The 27906-nt window shown below is 44.0% G+C and overlaps 1 protein-coding gene across 1 annotated transcript in view; it reads right to left on the bottom strand.

The window, feature by feature from the left end:
* LOC144833838 (intercellular adhesion molecule 1-like) overlaps positions 1 to 27699 on the bottom strand; it is a 317957-nt gene extending 290258 nt beyond the window's left edge. The window contains exon 1 of the mRNA XM_078689192.1: positions 27294 to 27699. Coding sequence (XP_078545318.1) covers positions 27294 to 27357 — 64 coding nt within the window. The 5' untranslated portion in view covers positions 27358 to 27699. The remainder of the gene's footprint in view (positions 1 to 27293) is intronic.
* Positions 27700 to 27906: the final 207 nt, after the last annotated feature.

Consider the following 27906-nt stretch of genomic DNA (forward strand, 5'->3'; position numbering starts at 1 on the left):
TCCTGATGAAGCTAACTTAGTAACTATTTTAGAATGGCGCTGGCAGCTTGCCGGCGCCATTCTAAAATAAAACAGGAGAGGGGCAGAGGGCAGAAGGGCACCACAACAAGTGTGGCAGAGGGCAGAAGGGCACAACAACGAGTGGGGCAGAGGGCAGAAGGGCACAACAACGAGTGTGGCAGAGGGCAGAAGGGCACAAAAACGAGTGGGGCAGAGGGCAGAATGGCACAAAAACGAGTGGGGCAGAGGGCAGAAGGGCACAACAACGAGCGGTCTCGCACAAAAAAACCCGCGAACACGCAAAGCGCCCCGTGAACACGCAAAGCGCCACGCGAACATGCAAAGCGCCCCACGAACACGCAAAAATAAAAAAATCAGCAAATTCGCTAATTTTGCGGATCGCGAATTCGCAAATCGGCAAACTCGCGGATCGCGAATTCACAAAATTCACCCATACTTACTAATAAGACATGACAATTCTGCCTCCAGGTGTAACTGATACGCCGGCTAGGTATATTAGTATATTTGTTGTTGTGTTGTAAAAGAATATTGAGTTTCGAGAGAGAATGTACTATAGTACAAATGCAATGCAATAGATTTCACAATTACAACAAAGTAGTCTATTGCCATTTTCAATTAAACCATTTGATTAATGCTTCACGAAGGGAAAAAAAACCAATAACATTTTCAATGCCAATAGCTCAAAACAATGTCATTGCGAGACCTATTGCATTGTAAATGCTTGTTACATAATGCAGTCTGGGTAGGGAAGGGGCTTTGTGATTTGGTAGAACATCCTTCTGAGCCTTCTGTAGTATTCAAATGAACTATTAATGTTGAAATCCTCACTTATGAGGGTTGGGGACGTTCGTAGAAGAAGTTGTGATAGATTCATGAAATAGTAGCTTCTGGGTTCAGTAAGTGAGGCCCAGATTTCTCCACCTTATGCTGCAGTTGGGGCAGATTAATGGTTACAAAGCACTCTAGTGGATTCAATTGCAATGCTGCTGAATTTACATTGATAGGAACAGTGGGTTTTACACTCTTTCCAGCTGTTATACTGAAAATGTGTATGGGAAAAGCACTCGAATAGCCAAACCATGTCACAGTCTTTATATTTATCCTTTTATCCATAGCAAAGAGCTTAATATAATTTCAATGCCAGGGGCCAAACTTTGTGTTTTTCTTTTTTCTTTTTATACAGAAGTTTATACTGCACGTCGGCTATTTCTAAGGGCTGTAAATAACACAAGTTAATATTGCCCACTCTCTTGGTACTCAATTTAGCAACCTTAGAAGGAAGAATGGATGAGCTGGTATTACTGGGGTTCAAACTTATGCCCCACAAATCACAGTAGATGTCAGCAGCGACCTTGGGCAAACAGAGGGTGGAATTTCACTTCTCATTCCTAGCTTCTGGCCGTGATAAATATGCATGTGAGAAGAATAGGCTAGGGAGACTTCTTTAAGATGTAAACATAGGTCAACGGGCAACCCAAAAAGTTAAACCAACAGATTAAAAAATCAGTGTGCTTTTAATCTTAACAAGACTTTATTATTATTATTATTATTATTATTATTAATAATAATAATAATATCAATGTCTGATTTATAACGGAAATTTGTGTCTGCAAAAGTGGAAATTGTAAAGCACAAATTTCACAAAAGTGTGTGCTATTCTAATGGTAAGTTCTTTATTCAATCAAAAATATGATCATTTACAATGATAAAACATTTCATAAGTATAAAAACAATAAAAGATTAAAAAACAATATTTCATAAAAGTCATATAGCAGACAAACTATAACAGCACCAAAAGAGAATATATAAAATACATGATTCGATCCCCAGGACCTATATTAGTCGGAATTAACCAATCATAATTACAATGACACCTTTATACAGTTTGGACCTTCTCCAACAAGCATGCAGCAAAAATCTCGATATTGCAAAAACGAGCCACCTTGTGGTGTCAGATCTAAAAATACGCAGTGCTTCACTGGTAGATCTAAACGACAGTAGGCGACAGACTGGAATTATCAAGGTTTTCCTATGGTCAACATCGGTGGGACAGCAAAAGAGAAAATGATCGATGGTCCTCCATGCGCTTCTTCTAGAATTTAAGGGTAAGGTCCCAAGTCTAAATTGAATATACAAAGCTTTTGCCTGTGGGGGTTTGATGTCGTCCATAAATGTTTCGATACCAAACACTACTTTAAAACTTTAAAAACTAGTGGTTAAAGTGCCATGTGCAGTACCGTCTACATTTTGGTGATCCACATACTCCCAGCACCATTTTTTGAGGAGAGGAACCATCGATTTTGATATTGACCCTGGGTGCTTCCAAACACACCCCAACCCTAGTTCCAGAAGCCAGTCCTTGATTTTATTGAACCATTTAATGCGACCTGATTGTTCGTGCAAAGCAATCAGTTCTTCCAGGGCCTGCTTCAGCGGGACCTGTATGTTGCTGGTCCATATTCTAATCCAAAACAGAAGTGCCTTAAGGATAGCAAAATGGTCTATTGGTTTTAGGCCAAGATCAAGTCTTGTGTGTGCTATTCATAATTACAAATCACAATGGATATTCTTCTGGAAAAAGGAGGAGAAAAGGGTGAATCCCTTTCCTTTACGATTCACAAAGGTGTGCACAAATTCTTTGTGACCATTTTATTCCAGTAGAAGACATGGAAACATCCTAGCCTGCTGAAGGCAGTTTGTGACCATTGGCACAGTATAAGCCACCATATTTGAAAGCTTACCCCTAGAGTGGGCAGACTGGGCAAATATTGAGCAGACAGGGCCCCTTAGATGGCTGGGTGATGTCCCGGATGCCTGAACCCCACTTTTTGTGGGACTGTGACCCTTGAATCAAAGGCTTACATCCCCAGGACATTGTAGTTTCGAAATTTGCAATGGAGGCCTGCTGTCCCGTGGAGGCCTGCACCTCAGCATCCAAATCTTTTCACTAGAAGCATGAGGCTTTTGACTGTTTGCAAAATTTATTTTGCAATGTGAGGGCTTTGAGCGTCTCTTGCACCACAACGGGAAAGTCTGGTCACAGCAAAATAAAATAAAATGCGCAGTGACCAATTTCGGGAATCAGGCCCAATGTTTTATATAGCACTGTGTACCACAGTTTTTGCAATCTCACATATACTGGTACTGTTACCCAATTCAGTGATAACCAATGAAACAATCTCAAAAGGACGAAAGTTTGAGTTGACTGCACAGGGAGATGTCAGTGATGAGCATTTAACTCACTGGTCACTATACCTAGTTTTTGATCTGCTAGCATCTCTAATAGACTGTTTACTAGATTTAAAAACAGCAGGTAGAACCACAAAGTGCAGTACACCTGTTCTCAGCTTTACATATTTTCATATAGTTGAATGAAAATACTGGCCTTTAATACTCTGATCCTCTCTGAAGCCAGGCTTGGTGGCAAGATGCTATTTGGTTGAGCATTCAAAACGTAATTGTGTCCAGTAGAACCTTATCCTACAGTTTACAGGTTGCATTGATTACTGAACTAGCTTAGAGTTTGCAGGATCCATAGTGTAACTAATAGATACAGTGGAACAAACCCTGCTGAGCTGCACAAAACAGGAAACAAACCTGTCAATAACTTTGCCAATCAATCATTCTTTCCATGATTTACTTCTAACTCTCCCTGCAGCTTTCATTACATCTGTCCTAACACAGAACTCAACAGTATCTGTAAGTGTCTTGTAATCTCTTTATAACTCTGGGCCTTATTAAGCTATGGAGGCAGGCCCACCTTTCAACCAGTGAAGGGCTGCCTGCTGACTTTAGAAGTTGTTGTTGAATGTTTTCAATAAAAGCAGAAGTAATCCACCAATTGTCATTTACCTTATTCTGTGCATGGCTTGTGAACAAGGAAGTTTTTCTGAAACGTGTAAGGCCAAAGCATTTTGAAAGTGGTGTTTCAAGGCTGCCTGCTCCACCATTGGAGGCGTTTTGTAGGCAGAGTGGGCCTCCTTACATCAGGCCAAACTTGTTTGGATATATATATATATATATATATATATATATATATATATATATACATATCCAAGAAAGAAGTGACTCAAACAGATATATTCACCAAAGAACAAAAATATATTTCCACTACAACGTTTCAGCTTCCGCCTTCCTCAGGCAAGGCGGAAGCTGAAACGTTGTAGTGGATATATTTTTGTTCTTTGGTGAATATATCTGTTTGAGTCACTTCTTTCTTGGATATTTTATTTCTTTGTGACTCATTGTATCCTTTGGGATCCAGATTTTTGCCCTGGCTGGCTGTTGTTTTCTTGTGATCCTTCATCTTCAAGTATATATATATATATATATATATATATATATATATATATATATATATATATATATATATATATATATATATATATATATATATATATATATATGTGTGTGTATATATATATATATAGAAAGACGCCATTCATCGTGTTCCCATTCAGCAGTGGAAATCAAAATAACGCCAGAGCGAAACCACAGTTAAGTGCTCATTCTTCAGTGTTTTATTCGTGTCAAATTCTGCCAGCAATCTGTCATGACGCGTTTCACCTCTCTAAGAGGCTTGATCACATGATATATATATATATACACACACACACATATATATATATATATATTGATGTGATCAAGCTCCGTCCGCGGAGCAAAACGCGTCATGGAGGACAGCCGTCCTAAGATAATGCAATAAACTCACTACTGCTCACACAATTTTGTGTGTTGGTGGCTCGTCATTGAACGAAAATTTCTGGGGGAAGAGGTCCGCACCTGCTTGGTTCCGCTGTGACATCGGCGGTCAGGATTTGTTTTATATATATATATATATATATATATAAATATCGGCGTAAAGTGCCTTCTTCAGTGCCCAACACCAACTGCAAACGCGATGACTCTCTCTGCTGCCTCGAAGGTTATAGGCGTAGGTCCGCTCCTCCCCCAGTCAATGTCGCACACCTGTGGAAGTTCATCGAATGGCCTGAACTACCACTCCCAGGATGCAACATGTTAATAGCAACCCAGACCGGTGTAATGTATATATATATATACACACACACACACATATATACTTGTATTGAACATTGCAAGGGTATTGAAGCCATCAGACATTATTTGGGACAGAAGTCTTGTGAATACTATGGGCACAATCGAATGTTGTGTGACCTGTTAAATTGGTGCCTCAACAATAACTTTTTTATGTACGGCAAAGACGTATGGAAACAGATTAGAGGTGTTGCGATGGGATCCTGCTTCTCCCCCAGCTATGCGTGTTTACACGTAGGCTGGTGGGAGGAGCGGGATCTTGTCGCGGCATCGGGTTTTAGCAATGTCAAATATTGGATGAGATTCATCGATGACGTTTTTTGTATATGGGAGGGTGACATCTCCAGTGCACATCAGTTTGTCAGAACTCTCAACACTAACACCAGCAATTTATTTTTTACATCAAATATAAGCAGACAATCGGCCCAATTTTTAGATGTTCAAATTGACATCGTAGGGGCCAACATTACAACATCTTTATACCGCAAACCCACAGCCGGCAATAGCATATTGCATGCCAGCAGTGGACACCCCCGACATGTTATAGAAAGTATACCATTGGGGGAACTTTTGCGGTTGAAAAGAATCTGCAGCAGTACAGAGAAATTTGATGAGGGAGCTACTGCAATGATGGAGCGTCTGAGGGCTAGGGGCTACAGTAAGTCAACCTGTTCCAAAGCATTAACCAAAACTAAGGAAAGGTCCAGAGAATCTCTCCTCATGCCCACACCCCCAGAAGCAGGGAACAATGACCAATTTCCCAGGCTTATTATCACCTATAGTCGGCAACAACGGCAAATAAAATCCATCATTAACAGGCATTGGCCCATTTTAAAAACAGACGGTGCGTTATGTTCGAGAGTTTCAGACAGACCCATTGTCACCTTCAAAAAAGCCTACAGCATGCACAGCAAACTAGTCAAGCAAAGTCCAGAGTTGGTCAGTGGCAGTGACTGGCTCACCAGAAAGGGCTTTTACAAATGTAGTTCTTGCCGTGCGTGCAATTTTGGGCAAAACACCACCCACTATGATAGTCCCTTTTCTAGTACAAAAATTGCTATTAAGGGCAATTTCAACTGCCGCACGGAGTTTGCTGTGAATGTCCTGGCGTGCACCTGCGGTTTGTGCTATGTGGGTAGCACGAGGTCGCAGGTGCACGTCAGGATATTGCAGCATCTCCGTGCTATTGTAAATCATGACTTAGCCTACCCCGTGGCACGGCATTTTTATTCAATACACTCCAGGGACCTGGCGTGTTTGAGTTATTATGTCATTGATGCAGTGCCCCCTCTGAGACGGGGTGGTGACAGGGATAAATTGCTAAGAAAGTTGGAGATCCAGTACATTATTGCGTTAGACAGCAAACAGCCATATGGATTGAACGCAACTGAGGATCTTCACAACTTTTTCTAAATGTCCTTTTTCTAAATGCCCCTTTTGTTTATCATCTTTTGGCGTGTGGCTGTTTTGTATTAGTATGTATAAGTCTTCGCCCATCTGATATATACTTTGGAGCCATGGCGTAATCGGTTTCTAAAACCAATAACCCACTGAGTTAAACCTTAGAACACACGACAGGTGCATATCAAATTTAATACATCTGAATACACTTTCAATACTATATGTGTACATGGATTTTGTATCTCTTTCTTTTAATATTGTATACTGCTTTTATAATTATGTTTGTATTGTATGTTTGTACTTTTTATGATACATGTGTCGAATAAAAGTATAATGACTTGACTTGACTTGACTTGTATACAGTTTGTAACAAAACACTTTTTTTAATCAGTTTTATATATTCTTTTACACAGATTATTTCCCCGTTTTTTCTCACTAGTATGCACATGTACAGAAGAGCACATATATTTTGGTTTTTCTGCAACATACATTGTAAATAGGTCTTAATATTTATGATGTATATAATTCATGAAATTTGAATTTTAAATAAATATTTTAGACATTAGCTCGTGGGTAGCATGGTGGTGTGTCATCACATATATGTTTAAGTCACATGATTCAGTGGATTAGGGCCAGAACTATTTTTTAAATCTGATGGTTAGTCCATATCAACCAGTACTAGCCACTTTATACACCGTATGGTATATGCATTCATGCAGTAAAGATATAGCACTAGTCACTTTTTTCAGCCTTTGTGGGTATCTGCATTGAAGCAGCTATGTATTTGTTGAGGATGTCTATGAGATTTGTGCAATGTTTTATGGGAGAATTTTTTTATGTTATTTTATACATTATTAAATTATAAGATGAAGTATAAATTATGAAAACGAAATTGATTTGTTTCATATAGTGTATTGTTTTTCAGGCTGAGTTTTTGACCAGTAATTATAATATGAAAAGTCGTCTGTCTTTCCCATTTACAAAATTTGCTCCTTTTCTATGTCTATGTTCACTGTCATGTGACGCACGTTAGGAGGTGTGGCCCATAGGATGGGTCAGGGAAACTGAGCATTTAAAAATAATAGGCTGACTTACTAACCGGTGTGTGAACAAGAGTACATGGTACTCGAAACGCGTCAGTCTGAAAGGTCCTGAATAAAATTTAACATATTGCCTGAAGTCGTGGGGTCCGTTTCCTTCTTTCGCCACACTGTTGGTGTGGAGGTTTGAGGATTGCTTTGCATATATATATGAACATGTGAACAAGGGCTGCAAAGCCGAAACGCGTCAGGGTTGGTTGCACCAGAAAAATCTGCAAATAAAAATCAGTTACCTGAAAAGTTTGTGGTCTGTCTCCTGCTTCGCCGGTTCTGGGGAATTGGAGGTGGTAACTTGGAGTCTCAGCATATATATATATATATATATATATATAGTGTGAACAAGGCGGGAGCTAACCGCCGAAACGCGTCAAAGCAGCCATTAAGTGAATAAAACTTATTTGGAATTCGAAATTTCACGGAGTCAGTGCCATTCTTATATTGTGAAGTTTGGAGTGTTCCTGATATATATATATATATATATATATATATATATATATATATATATATATATATATATATATATATATATATATATGTGTGTGTGTGTGTGTGTGTGCGTGTGTGTGTGTGTATATATTCATTGAAAAAACCTCAGGTTTCAGGGACGTTATAGTTAGTTGGACATTTCCTGCACAACACTGTGATCATTGTGCAGGTTCACCTGACCCACCCTTTAAAAGTGGGAAATTTTTGTGTTTTAAGAGTAAGCGTCGGGACACCGTGACAGTCCTTCAAAAGCTGAGACTGTCCAGGCAAATCCAAGACGTCTGGTCACCCTATTCACGCCTTAAATGACAGACACAGGTAGGTAGGTTGTGCGATGGTAGCCCCTGCCCTCAGTAGCACAGGACAACCGTCTTTGTGACCCAGCAGTTCTGTGGCTGTTGACAACTACCACCGATGGAAATGGCAGGGGCTTTACCAATGATAATTCAGCTGTTACTCTAAACACGGTTATTGTGGCTTCAGGTCTGCAGGTATTGAACGTTCCTTCCACCAATCCTAAATGAGGCCCACTATCTACAAACAAGTCTGTGACTGTGTCTATAACTCCCTCAATGACTCCAAACCATTCAATCCATAACTTAGCTATAAACATTATAGGCCAGATTTATCAATGTTTTGTGTCACTCTTGTGCCACACAAGGGTGAAGTAAAGTCTAAGTGAGATTTATCAAGCTGCGCATGGCCTTCTGCGTTCCAGAGAATCCTTCCATGGGAGGAGTGTGGGTGTTATACCGCATCCACCCATGGATTTTGGCACATTCCCTGATTTACCATTAGTGGTAGACCTGGGAATGTATCAAAATGCTTCGTCTCCCTAGTGGAGGTGTAAAGTGGAGAAATATCTTTATTTCTCCCCGGTTTTTCCTCTTTCTACGTGTGCAGTTTCTGCAGCACAGATAGAAAGAGGAAAATTCCTCTCGGGATTGTTCTTGTGCAGGAAGGTGTCCCTTCCTGAACATAAAACAATCCTGCCAACAACGCAGGCATCCTTGCACTATGATGCAAGGGTTCCTGTGTTGGCGCTAGGCAGCCAAAAATGTGTCAGCAACAGGGAAGGACATGAATGCTCTGTATAATGTTAAATATGGCACATTCCTGCTCTTTCCCTTTCAGACATCGCAGCAAGGCGGATGTGAAAACATGATAAATATGGGCCATTATGTGTGCAACAGAAGCCAAACTGTGCAGCATAATGCAGCAAATTCTGTGGCAGTAATATTTCACTATGTTATCATTTTAAAACACATTAATTATGTCCAGGCTAAATTTCACCTCTTTGGTACTACTTCAATACCTGATTATGGTAATCGGCAACTGAAAGATGACCAATTAGAATCTGCAGAGAGCTTCATTTCTGCGGCATCAAACTTGGCACTTTCGTTTAGTTACTTTAAAATCATTGGAGCTAGAAACCATTTTTGGTAAATATTGACATATTATAAAGTGAATACGCTAGCACCAGAATAACAGGGATAATGCTGGGGCCACAAATCGCATATTTCTAGTGGACATGATTGCAACACTCTCTATGGCTACCTGTAAATATTTCTGTGAAGCTGTATTTAAAACTGTCTCTGTCACTCTATTAAGCTGTAAATTAGTGTCTATAATTCTTACTATAGCAGTCAATAAAATGTCTATAAGCCCTCTCGTTCTAAACTTGATTCTCCCCCATTAAACCTCTCAGGGGCTGCTTAAGATTCTGGGTCTGAGTTAGAGTTTGGCAGATGTGCCCTCCGTCACAAACATAGCGGACTAATATTACCCCATAAGAGTGAGGAGGAAAAGCAACATCCTGTAGTCGCAACATTCAGGGCTGGAAGGAGCTGCAGGTTGAATCATGGGCAGATCTTCTTGACGATTGTGTGACTACAGGATGTTGCCTTTATTTGCCCCATTCCCTACCCCCATGGGGCATTATCAGTCCCCAGTGTAGGGAAGCCTATGAATACTCATCAATGTATGTATGCATTTAGAGTGTGAGTCAGTGAATAAACAGTTAGGGCCATATTTGTCAAGGGTTGTGTTGCTTTTGCACCATGCAACGGGGTGCAAAAGCGACGCAACCTTTGAGATGTGATTTAGCAAGGCACGTAAGGCCACTTTGTGTGGCCCTGAGTGACTTGATAAATCCAGAGTAACGCAAGTCAGTGCAAATCACTGCGTTGCATTACTCTGCCCCAGGGAGGCATTCCATGGGTGGTGCGTGGGTGTTCCCACGCAAACCCTATGGATTTTAACGCATGCCCAGATTTACTATAAGTTGTAGACCTAGGAATGCACCAAAACTGGCACGCCTCCCCAGGTGAGGCGTAACGAGGAGAAATATGTTTACATCATTTCATTTTTTTCCTCTCTCTATGTGTGCTGCATTTGGCAGCACACATAGAAAGAGGAAAATGCCTCAGGGGATTGTTTCTGTGCAGGAAGGTGCCCCTTCCTGCTAAAAAACAATCCTGCTAACAACGCACTCACCCTTGCACCATGGTGCAAGAGTGCCTGCGTTGGCACTTGGCGGCACATTATGCGCCAGCGCAGGGAAAAAGCAGGAACGCTCGTACAATGCTAAGTCTGTCGCATTTCTGCCACTTCCCTATCACGCAGCGCAGTGCTGCAAAGTCATTTGCTGTGCTGCGCTGCATGAAATGATATGACTCATAGTTTAGCACTGTTTAAAAGCACCATGATTAGCAGGAGGGACAAGGTAAAGTAAGCAAACTTTATTGAAACGAAAACCTCAAAGGATCAACTTGATGTTATTCTAACCTTACTAAATCTGGGTTCTAAGGGGCCGATTTGGTGAAAAAGGGACCACCCGCCATAGGTGCGGCGGTCCCGCAAAACTAATTAGGATGCGCCCGCCACACTGGCGGGCGCGTCATGTATGCTTACATTGTGGCGGGTGGCAGCACCCGCCACAATGTAAAAACACATGTTTTACATTTGCTTGTACTACATGGAAGGTACCGTGCAGTGCCTGCCACCTTGTACATGCAAATGTAGGGGGTACCTATGGTACCCCCCACGTGCAGTACCCCCCCACGCCCCCCCCTTGGGGGCCCGCAACGGGCCCCCAAAGGCATTTTCTACCTGTCTTATTGCGGCGGGAACTCCGCCACAAAAGACAGGCATCCAAATGCCCACGGCGGTGCCAGCACCATTGACCCCTTGTACCTGGTCCCGCAAGGCTGGCAGAAAAGGCCCGCCTTGCGGGACCACGGCGGATGGTCTTTCCGTCCGCCGAGGTACCTTTTCCCTTCCCACCGCCATCCTAATTTGGCGGTGGGAATTTTAAGGACGATGGCGGTAAATCCACGACCGCCTGGCCTCACCGCCGGCCCGGCAATCGTGGATTTACCACCATCATAATCAGCCCCTATGTTCGAGATAGAATTGTACAGGAGTGAGGGGCGGGGGGCAGAGCAGGAGGAAATGGGATCAGAAGAGAAATAAAGACGCCATGGCATGTCCCAGAGAGCGCTGCACCGAAACTGAACATCAGGAAAAAATAAATATTTGTATGACCCTGCTTGGATCACTTCTCCCCTGTCTTCACTGCCAAGCCCATTCTACTTCCAGCAACATCCAAGAATCAGTGGCAGAACACGGGCACCTCTGTGACTCGGCGTCTGAACTATCAGGACTGAAGCTTTAAGCCAGAGATGCAGTCCCTGCTTCCTCACGTCAGGAAAGGGTGTGATCCTGGGCAAAGTCTGTAAAGTCCGTGTGCCTGCTCTCCTTATAGTTCAAATTGCAAGTGCCTACAAATAGCCTGAACGGGATATATTAAGCCCTGTACACGGAATCAAGTTTTACAGCTTGCAATCTCTGCAAAAAGGCCTCGGATTGAATGTTCCCAGGCTCGGCATTAACTAGAGACCCACAGTAGAAAAAAAACTGCAATCACTTCAGTCTCCAGAGTGCTCACCCCTGACATTCTGGGGAAATGACATGGATGGAACAGTGTTTCGTATTCCGCAGGTGAAGTGCCTGCGTGAAAATATCTAAATAAACCTGTTATCCCAACAGCCCCAGTAACTAACTCCCTTTATCTGCCTCATCAGTGCCCAAATCATGCAGCAGGCCTGACTAAAGCATGCAATGAAGAAAGCAGGCGAGGTGACATTATGCAGCACATTCTATGACACTACAAGCTCGCTATTTTGTCATTTTAGCCCCCCCCTTGATAAAAAAGGGATTCCAACACTGTAAAACACAAACTCCTTAAGAAGGGACAAGACACATTCACTATACTCTATTAAAAAGGCTATTCACAGACAAATAAGGATTTTGCCTAGAATAGAAGTACAGAAACAACATTTTGCTAGCACGGCCCATGTTAACTCCCAGCGTCAAATAGTTTGTAGAAAACATACATTATTACACTCAGCAGAAAACAGACCCAGATGCACACACTGTATAAGTTAAAAGGTGTGTCTCCTGTATTCTGCATATCACAGCCATGATTTAGAAGTGGTCTTCAGTTTTGGTGTTGTCCACATTACCCACCTCTATAGACCCCTCATTCTCTTAGGGAACCACCTTGCAGAAAAAAAAGAGTTTTATATTACATATATAATGCAAGGGTCCTACTGTGAGGCATTGTAGGAGTCAAGAAGTGATACCTTAAGAAAATCGAAATGTCCGGTACTTTTCTGTACTCTTTGTAAGCTCTTGAGATTACTGCTCCTTTAGGAACAGTGCATTTGGTGTAAAAGGCATACGAACCACTAAGGTAGCAAAATCATTTTTAGTCAAACAGGCAATAGCATTGCTTCACACTCTAGTCAAGGGAGCAAAGGGTTACATCAATTCTACAACTCAGTTCCCCTTGGAGAGATATAGAGATAAAGGATGAAAGAAAGTGTTATGGAAATGAAATTCAGCAAATTTGCAGAAGAACCCAAGATGCCACATGCAAAAGGGCAATGTTACATTATTTAAGACCTTAGTAGGGAGTGGCATGGGATCACACAGAGTTGCCAATGGCCATTATATTTCATTCGAGGCATTGAAAGCACACATTGACAGTATTTTTGATGGCAGCAGTACTGGGTCTACTGAACCCCCCAGTTCTCTAACTCTGAGCTAATGGATCACCAGGGAAGAAATAATGGCTTTAATGACAAAATTGCGCTCTTCTAGAACCCCAGGCCCAAGTGGGATACCAATAGATGTGATTAAAGCAGACATTCCTTTGTGGTGTGAGATGCTCGGTACCCTATTTGCACAGGTCAGTTGCACAGGTCTTGGAATCTGACATTATTCCGCCTTCTTGGAAAGGAGCTGTTATTTACCCTCTACAAAAGAAGGATCCGAACAATTACAGACCCATTGCCCTTATTGACGCCGAGGGTAAACTCTTAGCAATATTCATAGCAGAAGAATTGTACGCGCATGCGACAAATCTAATGTAATTCTTTTTAATCAATCTGGCTATAGATCAGGATGCCCAACAATAGATAATATCATTGCTCTTCAATTATTAATATATAACACTCGAAGAAAGAATCTTTGCTTATACGTTTGCTATGCAGATTATTCTTCTGCATTTGATAAAGTAAATTGGAGCAAACTATGGGAGAAGTTAAGAAAGTGGGGAATTTACTGGAGTTTAATATATTTTTTAATAACACATCATGATAACACCTGGCTACGGGTCAAGTAACAAACAGATCTCTAACAGCAAATATTGCTACTACTAATGGGCTTAAACAGGGTACCACAGTATCTCCGCTGCTCTTTTCATTACGCTTAGCTGATGATATTTAAACTATAGGGAGGCTTTGTCCCCTAGGTTAGAAGAAAGAGCCATCAGCTACTTGGCCTATGCACATGTCATAATCATATTCGCCTTGATGAAAGCAGTTTTACAAACACAGTCAATAAAATTATAGAAATTTAATTTAACCAATGATCTAAAAGTGAATTCAGGAAAAACAAAACTAGTGGTGCCTGCCAGGACCCACTCTCCAGCGTAACACTGGATCCCTCTAACTTTTGCTTTTTTCCCAGCCTTGTTGATGTCCACAAGCCATCCGGATCGGCTCTCTGATCCTAGCCACCCACATGACCGGTTGATAGGAAACCAGCCAGATGCCATCTTTCCTGGGCTATGAAGCTAGAGCATCCCAGGACTCGCCCCCCCCCCCCGATTCAATCCCACTGCCCCGCCCACCCCCTCAGGCTTCCTAATGCCGTCCACTGTGCAGCATTAGCTGCCACCACATGCTTTCCCGCATGACACCTGAGCCCTGAACTTCCCTTTTCTTCCGACCACGTAGGAGGCCGCAACCCATATGGATTGGCTCTCCGATCCCAGCCACCGATGCAACATGTTGCTAGGCAACCAGTGCGTCCAGCATGGTTTCACTTCTCATGGACTCCCTGACATCACCTGCAGTCTCTGCATGCAGGCCCCCTCTACCCCGACTGCTCATGGTAAGGAAAACCAGACTCCTAAAGACACCTCTGTGCCCATCAGTTGTGGAGAAGACCGAATGTGTTTCTAAAGCCCTGAGCATCATGAGGGCTGAGGACCCCCTTGTTGGTTCAGTCAGACTGGCCCCTCTCCCCCCAGTCAAAACCTGCAGCCTCTTTACCTCATAAGCCGGCCGCCATCTTTCCTGGCCTATGATGCTAGTGTGTCGTAGGCTGCACCTCCAGTCCCACCTCCAACCCTGCCCACCTCCTCAGGCTACTTCATGCCAGCTACTGTGCTGCATTAGCGAGCATGTGCCTGCCACTACCCACTCTCTTGCGTGACATCTGGGCCCTGAACTTCCGCTTTTCTCCCGGCCTCATCTGAGGCCACAGTCCAATCGGATCGGATCTCCGATCCTAGCCATCCATGTGACTGGTTACTAGGCAATCGGCCAGACTCCGTTTTCCAGGCCTACGACGCTAGCACGTTGCAGGCCTCGTCCCCCAATCCCACCCACCGCCCGCCCTCCCTCCAGGCTACTTAATGCTGGACGCAGCGTGGGTGGGCCAAAGGCAAACCTGTCTGAGCCTGTCCGTGCCCAGCACCAGAGCCCCCGGCTCACCAACCACCCACTGCTACTCCAGCGCCGCTCTCAAAAAACTGGACTCAGGACGCCGCGGCACCCTCTGCTGCACCGGCTCACCCAAAGACAATAAAGGAGCTTTTGACTGCCACCTCTACCACTTCACCTGTGACTCCACAGAATCTCGCCATTATCCACAAGGACACCATCAAACTCACCACCTTCAACAACCTCCCTCGCCCGACATGAAACAACGGAACTTCCACCTCCAAGTCAATGCCTACTCAACTATCAGAGGTACCCTCCCCTACAGGCCACTAGGGCCCGACCCCCCTTCTGCAACTCAATCTCAGAAATCATCACACCGTTCACCTTGGAATCCAGAACTACCTCTTCCTCTGCGACCTCAACTTCTACCTTGAAGACCCTCCGACACCAACTTGACCACCCTGCTAGACTCCATGGACAACTTTGGCCTCAAACAGATCATCACCAACCACATGCACACCACTGGCCACACTCTTGACCCCATCTTCATCTCCAGTGACAAAATACGGTTTAGCAACATAACTGAGCTCACTTGGTCAGACCACAGCATCGTCCATTTCACCATCACTGTCAACTGACAAGCCACCACCACCTCACCCCCACCGCTCGCCACAGCTGGAACACCATTACCAAATCCCAAAGGACAATCTCCCTGTATACCACCACCCTTCACATATCTGACAACGTCAATCAAGCCACCACCCTCCTTTCGGAATGGATCACCACTAGTGCCAATACCATCGGTACTATCAGAACCATCAACAACAAAAGAACAAGCAAGCACGCTAACTGGTTCACCCCCGACCTCAAAGCATAAAAATGCTAATGCAAACCTCTGGAGAGACGCTGGCGAACCAGCAAAGTACCAGGCAACCGCACAGCATTCAAGACGACCCTCAAACCCTACCACCACGCCATCAGAGAAGAAAAGAAAACTGCACTTGCCACCCACCTCCAATCCACCAACCGCACCAAACAACTTTTCCACTTCATCAGAGAATTCGCCTCCCCAGATGTCATCGAAAACACCATCAAGCCCTCCCAGTCCCTCTGCAACTCTCTCGCCAACTTCTTCCACATCAAGATTGCCAACATCTATGAGAACTTCAGACCCCAAGCACCACAGCCGGACCCCCGCTAACCAGCATCATCACAATAGTGCTCAGATCCGCCACCTTCCCGGAATCTCGGAAACATGCCAAAGTCAAACCACTTCTGAAGAAACCCACAGCGGTCCTATCCGACCTCAAGAACTACCACCCCTTATTGCTCATCCACTACCTGGCCATGGTTCTGGAGAAAGCTGTCAACCGCCAACTTACAGACCACCTGGAATCTCAACCACCTGCTCGACCCCTCCCAATCAGGCTTCCGCTTAAACCACAGCACTGAGACTGTCCTCACAGCCACCACAAGAGACATCGGAGCCATCCTTGACCGTGGCGAGTCAGCAGCCTTGATCCTCCTTGACCTGTCAGCAGCCTTCGGCACAGTCTCCCACCACTTCCTCATCTAAAGACTTCACCTTATCGGCATCTACAGCAACGCTGTTGAGCTACTATCATCTTTCCTCACCGGGCACACTCAGGGAATCCGCCTCCTGCAATTCTGCGGTGTACCCCAGGGCCCCTTGCTCGGCCACACCCTTTTCAACGTCCACATGATGCCGCTGGCACCCATTAATCGCAGCCACCATTTCAACATCATCTCCTACGCCGACGACACCCAAATCATACTCTCCCTCATCAAAGACACAGACACAAATAGGGCGAACTTCCAGAAAGCCTGACTGACGCCGCCGACTGAATGAGAACCAACTGCCTCAAAGTCAACTTGGACAAAACCAAAGTTCTCCTCTTCGGAAGACTCCCCTCCCCGTGGGACAACGGTGCAGAGACAGAATATTGAGTACAAAATATTGAGTCATTAATATCGTGGTTCAGGAATATCGACAGCAAGACTATTGTGGTCAAGAATATCGACTTAAGGTAAGAAATATTGTTTTTTTAAATATCGAAGTGTTTAATTTTGTTTGCAAAAATATAGTTGTTAAAAATATAGTTTTTTTATTATTGCTATGTATTGTAGTATATATTTTATAAGTAAGTGATGTATTTTTTTGTAAAAGATTTGTTTGTATTTTTAATATATGTGTTAAATTTTTAGTTGTTATAAAAACATTTGATTTAAATGTTGCACTTTTAGTACCGTAGCGGCTTGTGGGTTTATAGGGGAATAGGGTGGAAAGTAATTTAATTATATTAAATTTATTATTTATTTTATTATTAGAATATTGTGGTTTTTGTTCCGTAGCGCGTTGTGTGTTTATAGAGGAATAGGGTGGGAAGTAGTTTAGTTATATAAAAGGTATTATTTTTTTATATTTTATTTTTGCATTGTTTAGTTCTGTAGCGGATTGTGGGTTTATAGTGGAATTGGGTGGGAAGTAATTATATTTAATGTATTGATTAATGTTTATTTATTAGTATTCGTCTAATTAAGATGTTATAGTGTTAAATGTGTAAATTAATGTATTCATTAATTAATAATTCGTGGTAATTGATTTTAATTAATAATTGGTAATTAATGATGGTAATTGTGTAATTAATTTTAGGTGTGTGTTGTGGTGTTTATAGGTGTATATGGTGGGAAGAAATGTATTTTATTTATAAAATAATAATTGGCTGTTAAATAATTTTAATGAATTAATTTGTAATTAATGTTGGTAATTGTGTAATTAATTATATATGTGTGTGGTAGTTTGTATAGGTGTAAAGGGTGGGAAGAGGGGCATGGCTAACAGCCAAGCATGTCGGACGCGAACTAAGTGAGCTCCGTTAGTAAAAACCCCTAAAATACTGGCAATTATCCTGATTCTGGTTTGAAATACCACCCTCGGCACCTCTGGCACGCAACGAAGCTGGAGACGGGGCGAGAGGTCCGGGAAGAGCACCCGGGTTCCACTGAGAACCGTTTGTCACCGGAGACACGGAGCGGGCTAAGACGCGAGGGAGAGCCGCGTCCCACAGTACTGCTGCATCGGACCGGAAGCGGCTGCCTGATGGTGCGACTGATCGAGCCCGGCCGGGTGTCGCGAGGTAGACGCCGGAGGCCGACGCCGGACCACTACCCATTGCCTGAAACTCCCCCCTGCAGAGTTAATGGGACAGCTGACGGAGATACCTGGGGCCGGCTCTCGGGTGCAGCGGAGAGGGGGACCGCAGTGCACGTACGGCCGGTGCAAAAGGCGCGTGCAGAGCCGCGGAGGGTGAACAGTAGCACCGGCCGCCCTGGTGACTTCACGGGACTCGGGATTGGCGGACTCCGTGCCGGAGGCCTGCGGGGTCAGCTTCAAGACGCCACTGCCAGTTTAGCCGGGAGTCGGAGGATGAGGCCCGCCGGACACATCCTGAGCACGGTGAATCGGCGGAGGAGATCCGACTCATCACGAGGACAGGGGCAGAAGGAGGACTTGTGTGGCCGATAAGCACAGACACGCCGCGCAGCAGGAGCACCGTGGCAGTCCATACTGGCTCAGCGACCCAAGGAAAGACGGAGGAGGTGTTGTAGCCCCCCCGGGCGTGGAGGCCCATCACCGATTGCTGAGAGGGGCAGGGACGGGACCTGTAGGCTGGCTGGGCAGGTGGCTGAGCGCAGAAGGCACAGAAGGCAAACATAGTGTGGGAGCGCTGAGGCGAACGGCAAGTGCAACGCCGCTGACACCCCAAGTAGGAGTGGGCATAGATTGTGGAACCGGGTAATACGCGGGGCCAGTACGGAAGGAAGTGCGCCAGGCAACAGACTGCTAGGGCCAGATACAGTCCAGAAACACACTGGCTGCCGCGTTACACAGGGGATCAGGTTGATCCAAGGCCCACTGACACACTCCGCCTGCGGGTATCGGGCGACCCTGTGAAGGTGGGTTCAGGGCGCATTATACTGTAACCTAGGGTCATTATATCGCCAGCGGAAGCGGCGGAGAACAGTAACTGAGACTCGCCATAGACCGGAGCGCGCCCCATGGTAAATAACATTCAGGCGCCACGGTAGCAGCCACAGTCTCTTATTCCCAGGTCCACAGCAAATCGGGGCCGGATTGGGCGAACGCATAGTAGATCCCACTGGTGACGGACGTGCCATTTACTCGCACCAACGGCGTGCCAGGTCCCTATTGGAATACGACTGCCCTACACAATAGTCGAGCGTCACCGGAAAGGTTGGTGGAGGACGCCCAGAAGTAGCCCGTGTGGTAAAAACTGAAGGTAGCAATGGGCCGAAACAGACTACGACAGCCGGACCCGGTCTCCAATGGGGCGGCGAGCTTCACCGGATCGGACGACCATATAGTGTCCACGAAAGAAGAGATAATCCCTCCAACCGGGCTAAGTGCACAGGATGCGAAGCTGGACCTTATCCTGACAGAAATTAGAGCATCTAGGGAGGCGCTAGAAGCTAGAATCGACACGATGTCGACGATCCTCTCCCTACTGAAAGACGACCATAAGAAATTGGCGGAAAAAGTTGCGGAGAATAAACTTGCCCTGACCGACCTCATTCCACAACAGACGGAACATGCCACGCGCCTGGAGGTCTTGGAGAAGCAGCTTAAGGGATTAAGAGACAGAGTGGACGATGCGGAAGGACGATCGCGCCGCAACATCCTAGGCGTACCGGAACGAAGCAAAGGGGCCAATCCGACCAAGTTCAAAGAGGACTGGCTGAAGACAATAGCGGACCCTGCGACCCTCACTCAGATGTATAGTGTCGAAAGAGCGCACAGAATACCACCGAGGCCGCCGAGGTCAGGAGCGCCGCCAAGGCCGTTAATAGCACGCCTCCTACACTTCAAAGACAGGGATACGATTTTGAAAGCAGCAAGAGAGACCGGGGTGATAAAATACGACAATCAAACGATTTCGATATACCCGGACTTTACACAAGCAGTGCAGAAAGCCAGAGCGTCATTCTGGGGAGTGAAACGTACTCTGAGAGAGCGTAACGTGAAATATGCACTATTTTTCCCAGAAAGACTTAAAATTATCCATGATGGTAAGTCCCATTTCTTCGATTACCCAGAAGAAGCGTCTGAATGGATTGAGGTGGCACTACCAACGCCCAGGTCGAGGAACAATTCCGCGGACATGCGCCACCGCAAGCAGTCCACACAGGGGGGCAACGCCTCGGCCCAGGATGGGGAGGCGGAGGCGCGATCAGCGCAGGATGGGAATATCCGGGCGGATGGAGGTGGGAACTCGGCGGACTTGGTGAAGCTTACGGCCACTGCATTAGCAGAACACGACATGAACATTGATACGGTGTCGAACAGCCAAGACAGCTCAAGTACAATAGCATCGGACACGGACGCTAGTTTGCACCGGTCTCCACGCATCACAGCGCAGATGGCAGAGGACATGTGAAAAACGGCGATGCAGAGGCGAAGTGGTGATGTATATGCGACACTGTGAGCTGATGTGGAGGGTGGGAAAAGAAACCAGAGGGGGGAAATGTTGATGATGGGGAGATTCAACGGAGGACCTTGACTGTTAACAGTAGGGAAGAGAGCGGTCGAGCACACGCCCCCAGGCGAAGGCATGATTGCACCCAGTTTATACCCCTGTTGGGTAGTGTTGTTTAGTCCCGGCCTGTTGTGGGGTGGGGACCTCAAGGTTGGGGAGTTACGCACAGGTATGGCACATGTCATGTACAATTTGCTGACACAAGCACGAGGGGCGGGGGAAATGTCTGAGAAAAAGGAGTTTCCAAGTAATGTCATTACCTAACAATTACCAGTTCTGCACCTGGAATGTGAGAGGTCTGGGGTCGATCCACAAAAGGCACAGAGTGCGGGCACAATTGAATAGAAGACAAACACAGATAGCGTATCTACAAGAAACACACCTGAATAGGGCGGAGGGGGAGAAACTAGCCCGCAAATTGAAAGGTCAGCTGTACGCCACAGAATACTCAGCATTCTCGAGGGGGGCGGCGATCTGGATTAGGAATACTATACCGTTCACACCAGTGGAAAAAAGGATAGACAGGAATGGGCGTTATGTGTTTGTGCGGGGAACGCTAGATGGCACAAGTGTGGTGTTGGGCTGTGTGTACGCCCCCAATACAGAGCAATCGAGATTCTTCGAGAACATTAGCGGTGTGCTATCGGACTGGGTGGGACAACACTGGGTAATAGGAGGGGACTGCAACGCGGTCCTAGACACTGCACTGGACAGGTCGCACCCACCGCTGAATGCAACGGATAGTAAGAAGCAAGCAGCAGCACTGACGCACTGGGCAAGCGGGTGGGAGCTAGATGATGCATGGAGGACCCTACACACACGCGACAGGGAATACACATTTTAGTCCCCACCGCACAGGTTGCACACTAGGATAGACCGCATATTTTGCTCCAGGGCACTACGAGAGGCGATCGCCTCAGTATCGCACATGGGAAAGACACTGTCGGACAACAACCCGGTAGAATTGTCTTTGCAGTGGGGGAGGATACCCACTCCGATCCCGACATGGCGCCTATCGCCGGGCCTCCTGGAAGACGCAGTATTTAAATCCTCACTGCTAGATGCATGCACGACATACTTCACAGAGAACGAAAACACTGCCAGCAGCAGGCAAATAGAATGGGACGCCTTCAAGGCAACTTTGCGCGGTGTAGCAATGGGCACTAAAGTGGGAATGAGGCGCCTAGTGCTGGAGACGTTAAGAGCAGTGGAGGGGAGTTTAGCGGCACTTGAGGGCGAAGCGGCAGGCACTGACGGAAACCTCACGCAGTTACAGGAAGCTCACATCCAGCATGCTGAATTGTTGGAAGAGCTAAGGTTAATAGATTATAGAGAATACACGAATAGGGTACATACGTAGGCTGACAAAGCTGGTGCGCTGCTGTTGCGCATGACACGCAATGTTCCGGACAACGTCCCTATCACCAAGTTGTATGACCGGAATGGTGATATAGTGCAGACCCAATTAGAGATAAATGAGACGTTCCAGGAATACTATGCAGACCTGTACGGTCCGCACACGTCACTCTCGGAACCGGAACTTGATTCCTTCTTGGCTGACATTTGTATTCCCCAGCTGACAGATGCACAACAACAAATTCTTGCTGAACCCATTACCCTGGCGGAAGTTAGGCAGTCCATAAAAGCACTACCGAGGAATAAGGCACCGGGCTCGGATGGGCTACCGGCGGAATTCTATTTGACATACATTGAGGTCCTGGCCCCCCGGCCCCCCGCCTTCTAGCGATCTACAAAGAGGCGATGGGTGTAAAGGGTGGGAAGGTGGGAAGAGAATTATTTTAATTGGTGAACTAATAATTAATTTGTAACTACTTTTAATTAATTAATTGTTTATGAATTATGGTAATCGTGTCATTAATTTTATGTGCATGTTGTGGTGTTTATAGGGGTAAAGGGTGGGAAGTAATTTGTGTTTAACTCAAAATATAGTTGTTCATTAATGGTAATTATTTTATATTTATTTTGGGTAAATGTTTATTTTTGTGTGTTTTGTTTTTACTTTTAAAGGGGTAAAGGGTGGGTATTAAATACAATTTTGTTATTTAATTATTAGTTGTTAATAGTAATAGTGTTCTTTAAAAAATAATATATAATTGTGTTTTATTATTTAATAGTTTAATTTAGATGTGTGTTGTGGATGTTAGAGCATTAAAGCTTTTGTACTCAATGTTTATTTTTATTAATAAGATCATTTTAATTGATTATTATTAATGTTAATTATGGATTTAAATGTAATTAAAAATGTTTCAGTGTTTTGGTATTGGTGTAGTTTTACAGGGTATGAAATAAAATAAATACATTTGAGTTTTAATTAATGTATTTATTTGTTAATATTTGCTAGTTTTATATAATTATTGTTTATAAATGTATTTAATAATTTATTTTATATATTATTTGTAGGTTTTTGTTATATGTAATTAATATTATAAAATGCGTTCTTTTTACATGTTGAATATCTTTAAATGTATATTGTTTATATATTATTTTTCATTTTTGCGATTTTTTTTAATTTTGTAATATTTTTTGGGGTTTTTCAACTGTTTAAGTATTATTAGTAATTTTTACCCCTTCGCTATCCAACACTTTCCCTACTGTTGCACTCACTGGAGTGGAAATAAAAAATGTTACCCCTCCACTATCTAACACTTATCATATTGTTGCATTCAGTGGAGTGGGAACAGTAATTTTTACCTCTCCGCTATCCAACACTTTCTCTACTGATGCATCCTTTGGAGTGGGAATAGTAATTTTTACCCCTCCGCTATCCAATACTTTCCCTACTGTTGCACTTACTGGAGTGGGAATAGTAATTTTTGCCCCCAAGCTATCCAACACTTTCCCTACTGTTGCACTCACTGGAGTTGGAATAGTAAATGTATTTCCTTCGCAATCCAACAATTACCCTACTTTAGCACTCGTTGGAGTGGGAATAGTCAATTTTTCCCCTCCGCTATCCAACACTTTCCCTATTGTTGCTATCACTGAAGTGGGAATAGTAATTTTTAGACCTCTGCTATCCAACACTTTCCCTACTGTTGCACTCACTGGAGTTGGAATATTAAATTTAATTATTCTGTTATCCAACACTTTCCCTACTGTAGCACTTATTGTATTGGGAAATGTTAGTTTACATTTTTACATTTTTTTAACAGTTTAATGTTTTAATTTATTATAGAAGTTTTTTATTTTAAATTATTGATATATATATATATATATTGTTTGTATATACTTTTAAAGTTTAAAAATGAAATAAAGATAATAGTTAATACATTATTTTAAGTAAATATATATATGTATAAATTATTATGTTTGTATGTTTATATGTTTTTTTAATTAGGTTTATTTTTTACATTTATTTAAAATATATATTAAATGTAATTCATTTTGTTAAAAATAATACTAGTATTTAATATATTTAACATATATTATTTTATTTTATATATATTTTTAAATCAATATTTGTTACAACTATATTTGTTACCTCGATATTTTGGAGTAAATATTTTTGCACTTACCGGTTAAGGTATGGGAGTCGATATTTTTGCAGACAATATTTTTGTCTCGATATTTAGAACATCGATGTTTGTGACATCGATATTCTATCAGTGAACCTGGGACAACTCCTGGTGGACTCAGCACTAGGACCGGGACCTTCCCCCACCAACCACACCCGCAACTTCGGTATCATCCTTGACAGCGAGCTCTCTATGAGACAACAGGTAAACACTGTTGCCTCAACCTGCTTCAACACCCTCAGAATGCGCCATAAGGTCTTCAGATGGCTCCCAACTGACACAAGAGGAACCGTTACACAAGCCCTCATCACTAGTCGTGTTGACTAAGGCAATGCCCTCTACACCAGAACCACCACCCTCCTCCTCAAGGGCCTTCAAACTATCCAGAACGCAGCAGCAAAAATTTATCCTGGACCTGCCCAGATGATCCCACATAACCCGCCACCTCCGTAGCCTGCCCTGGCTCCCCATCAAGAAGAGATGCCACTTCAAACTACTCACCCATGCCTACAGGATCCTCTAAAACACGGGACCAGAATACCTGAACAACCGCCTGACCTCCCACAAGCCCACCAGACATCTGCGGTCTGGCTCTCGCACCGTCCTCTGCATGACGCACCTTCTCCCACCTCGCTGCTATGACCTGGGACGGCCTCCCCATCCACCTCCAAACTTCCACCTCCCTCACAGAATTCAGGAGAGACCTCAATACCTGGCTGGTCGAATAGCCCCGGCTCACACAGTGCATTGGTACCCCCCCCCCCCCCCCCCGGGTGATTAGCGCACTATAAAAGTGCTTATTGATTCATTCATTGAATGGTATTCGGCAAATCCAGATATCAAATAAGAGTAAACATTGATAGCCAAGTACTTTAAGAAGTTACCACATACGCTTATCTGGGTGTAATGATGGACTATAAATTTTATGGAATGATTCACATCACCAATCTGAAATCCATGGCCCAAGTAGCAAAGCAGGCAATCAAAAGATTCTCTAATGTATTTGGGGGGAGGGGGGTACGCTATCAGTCAAGCATTAAAGATACTAGATGTGAAAGTAGTACCTTCCTTTTTGTATGGATCCATCGTTTTTCTGGACAATAATATTAATATTTTAAATAGTACATACGCAAAAGAGATTACATTTCTGATAAACTTACACTCCTCAATTCCCCAGTGTGAAATAAGGCAAGAACTATCATTGATTTAGTTAATTTCACAACATCTTTTCATATTGATAATTTATCTATGTAAATATATTGGAGCCGACGAAGACTCCCTGAGACCGATGATATTTAAAGAAGTGACAACAATCGCTGATTCCTCCTAGTACCTTAATCTTGCTAAAATCAACACGGTAATTACAGGAAAAAAATTGCCTTTTCTAACACATCTCCAAAATATGCCTCGTCTTGAATGGAAGACACTTATAACGAATATCATGAATAACAATGTGAGACCTTTCTCTCTGTGTACAGCAACAAAATATAAACATGCACGTTTTACAATCGACTCAAACGACTCGTATTTCAGTATAAACAAAAATAACTTACTTATAATTTGGTGCCCAGCTGTGAACTAAAGTAGCTAAGATTCCATCTTATGCTTATACCACTGTGTCGGTTTGAAGGTTCTTGGAATGTAAAGTGCCTGTCATTAAAGAACTGTTGTTTATGTGGTTATAAGGAAGAAACAATAGAACAAACTATTTGTATATATCCGGTTCTACTTGATTTCAGGAGCAATTATTTGAAGACTGTATGTATTATTTCCAGTTGTGAGACTATCCAGGATGCTATGGGTTACTGTTTCTCTGCTGCAGACTCCCAATTTATTGGGAAATTGATAACATTTTTAGATCTATGTTATTGTCGTTTTAATTAAGTATGATTTAGCGGTATCGTAATTAAATGTAGTAAGGCGAGGGATTTAATACTTATGTATTTTATATTTTTTATGTAATGGCTCTTTTATTATCATGAATATGTGTAATATTGTTATACTAGAAACCTTTTCAGTAAACGAAAATACAACTCATTTGATTCTACCTTGTTTGAATGGTTGGGTCAGGGGGTATCATGCTGATAAAAGCTAGTCCACAGTTCATCATTAATTCTATCTGTCACCACATTAGTACCAGGTTAAATTACAAAGAAAATAGAAATCAACAAGAGAAAGGCGACCATTTTATGTTTGGAAAATGTCTAAAAAATGCACTGACCCTAGTACCTCACGTTATTGTAACTTTAGAATTTTTTGGTGGAAATCTGTAAATGAAAAAAGCAGATGGTGGAATATGGAACAAGTGCTCTACATCCATAATGACATGGAAAACGCAGTGGCTGCCCATCTGATTTGATTCTATGTGTAGCCGTGCTAAAAGCCTACCTACAGATTCACAGTTCTCATAAATTCCCTCAGTGAACCATTCATCCATATATTCGTCCAAGTACCAACTAACACATGCCCTTCCCATCACCTCACTCATCTGCAAACTCACTTTTAGACAATTCTGTAAACACTGAAATCACTACTCTCCGTCTAACCACCCAGCCACTCCTCTAACTCACTCTGCCTAACCACCCTTTGACTTAACTCTTCACTCAAGTACACTCTCAAACTCCCCGACCAGAAGCACCCCTATTGATACACATCACCCAGTGACTCATGCACTCAACTAGCCAAACACCAATGTCCACACCTACCCCTCCACTCACATACTACTACTTCATTCCCCTGAACAACACTCATGCGCTAAGATATTATCCAACCACTAACTTAGACTCTTAGCAGTCACCCACACAACGATTAACGATAGTGATTATTCACAAACTCCCCCATTCATTCACACACCCATTCAGTCACTCATCCAGAAACTCATAAACACAACCAATCACACATTAACTCAGTCACCCCTTCACCCGAGCAATCGCCCACTCACCCATCCACTTACTGAAGCAACCACCCACCCACCCATTCAGCCACTACTCAATCATTCGTCCACCCACTTAGTAAGATTCTCAGCACTACTAGCGCACAGAAACCACCAACGCATCCATCCACTCATTCATGCAGTTGCTCTGTCCTCTTTCACTCACTCACCCGAGACGCCCGTGCCAATGACAGCCAGCAGGAGAAGCGCTCGAGGCAGTCGCGGCGTCCTCATGATGATGGCCGTGTGGTGACTGGTGATCACTGGACTGACTGAGTCGCAGTGAGCGAGGCCCTTCTGAGAAGGGAAGCAGCGCAGAGCGGTCACTCGTGCAAGAGCACTCCCTCCGGCGTTGCGTCTACAGAGTTGTGATTTGCATTGCCAGACTCCGGAGGAAGGAAGGAAGGCACCCGCCTGGGCAGTGAGATTTGCAGCTCGGACCACAGGGTGCAAAACTCACTCAAGCTTGATTGAAGCGAGTGGGATAAACAGGGGCTGGCACTAGTGCACGCAAGCCTTGGCGGCCGAGGCTGGCACTCGAGCACGCATGCCCTCGGCGGTGCTGGCTCTCAAATGAAAACATGCTTTGGGTGGGCTCCTCGGATGCCCCACGGGACTCCTGGCGCCTGCACCGCCCCGGGCATGTTTCCATTTTCTGTCAATGGGCAAAGATGACGAACTCGGCCGGAAAACCGAGTGAGCGAGGCCGGCCGGTTTTAACCTCACGAAGCCAGGGATAAAGGGGTGGTGGCGTTGGGAGGAGGATGTGGCGGCGCTTGCAGG

Source organism: Lissotriton helveticus, chromosome 1_1 (genome assembly GCF_964261635.1).
Source record: "Lissotriton helveticus chromosome 1_1, aLisHel1.1, whole genome shotgun sequence".
Lineage (NCBI taxonomy): Eukaryota > Metazoa > Chordata > Amphibia > Caudata > Salamandridae > Lissotriton > Lissotriton helveticus.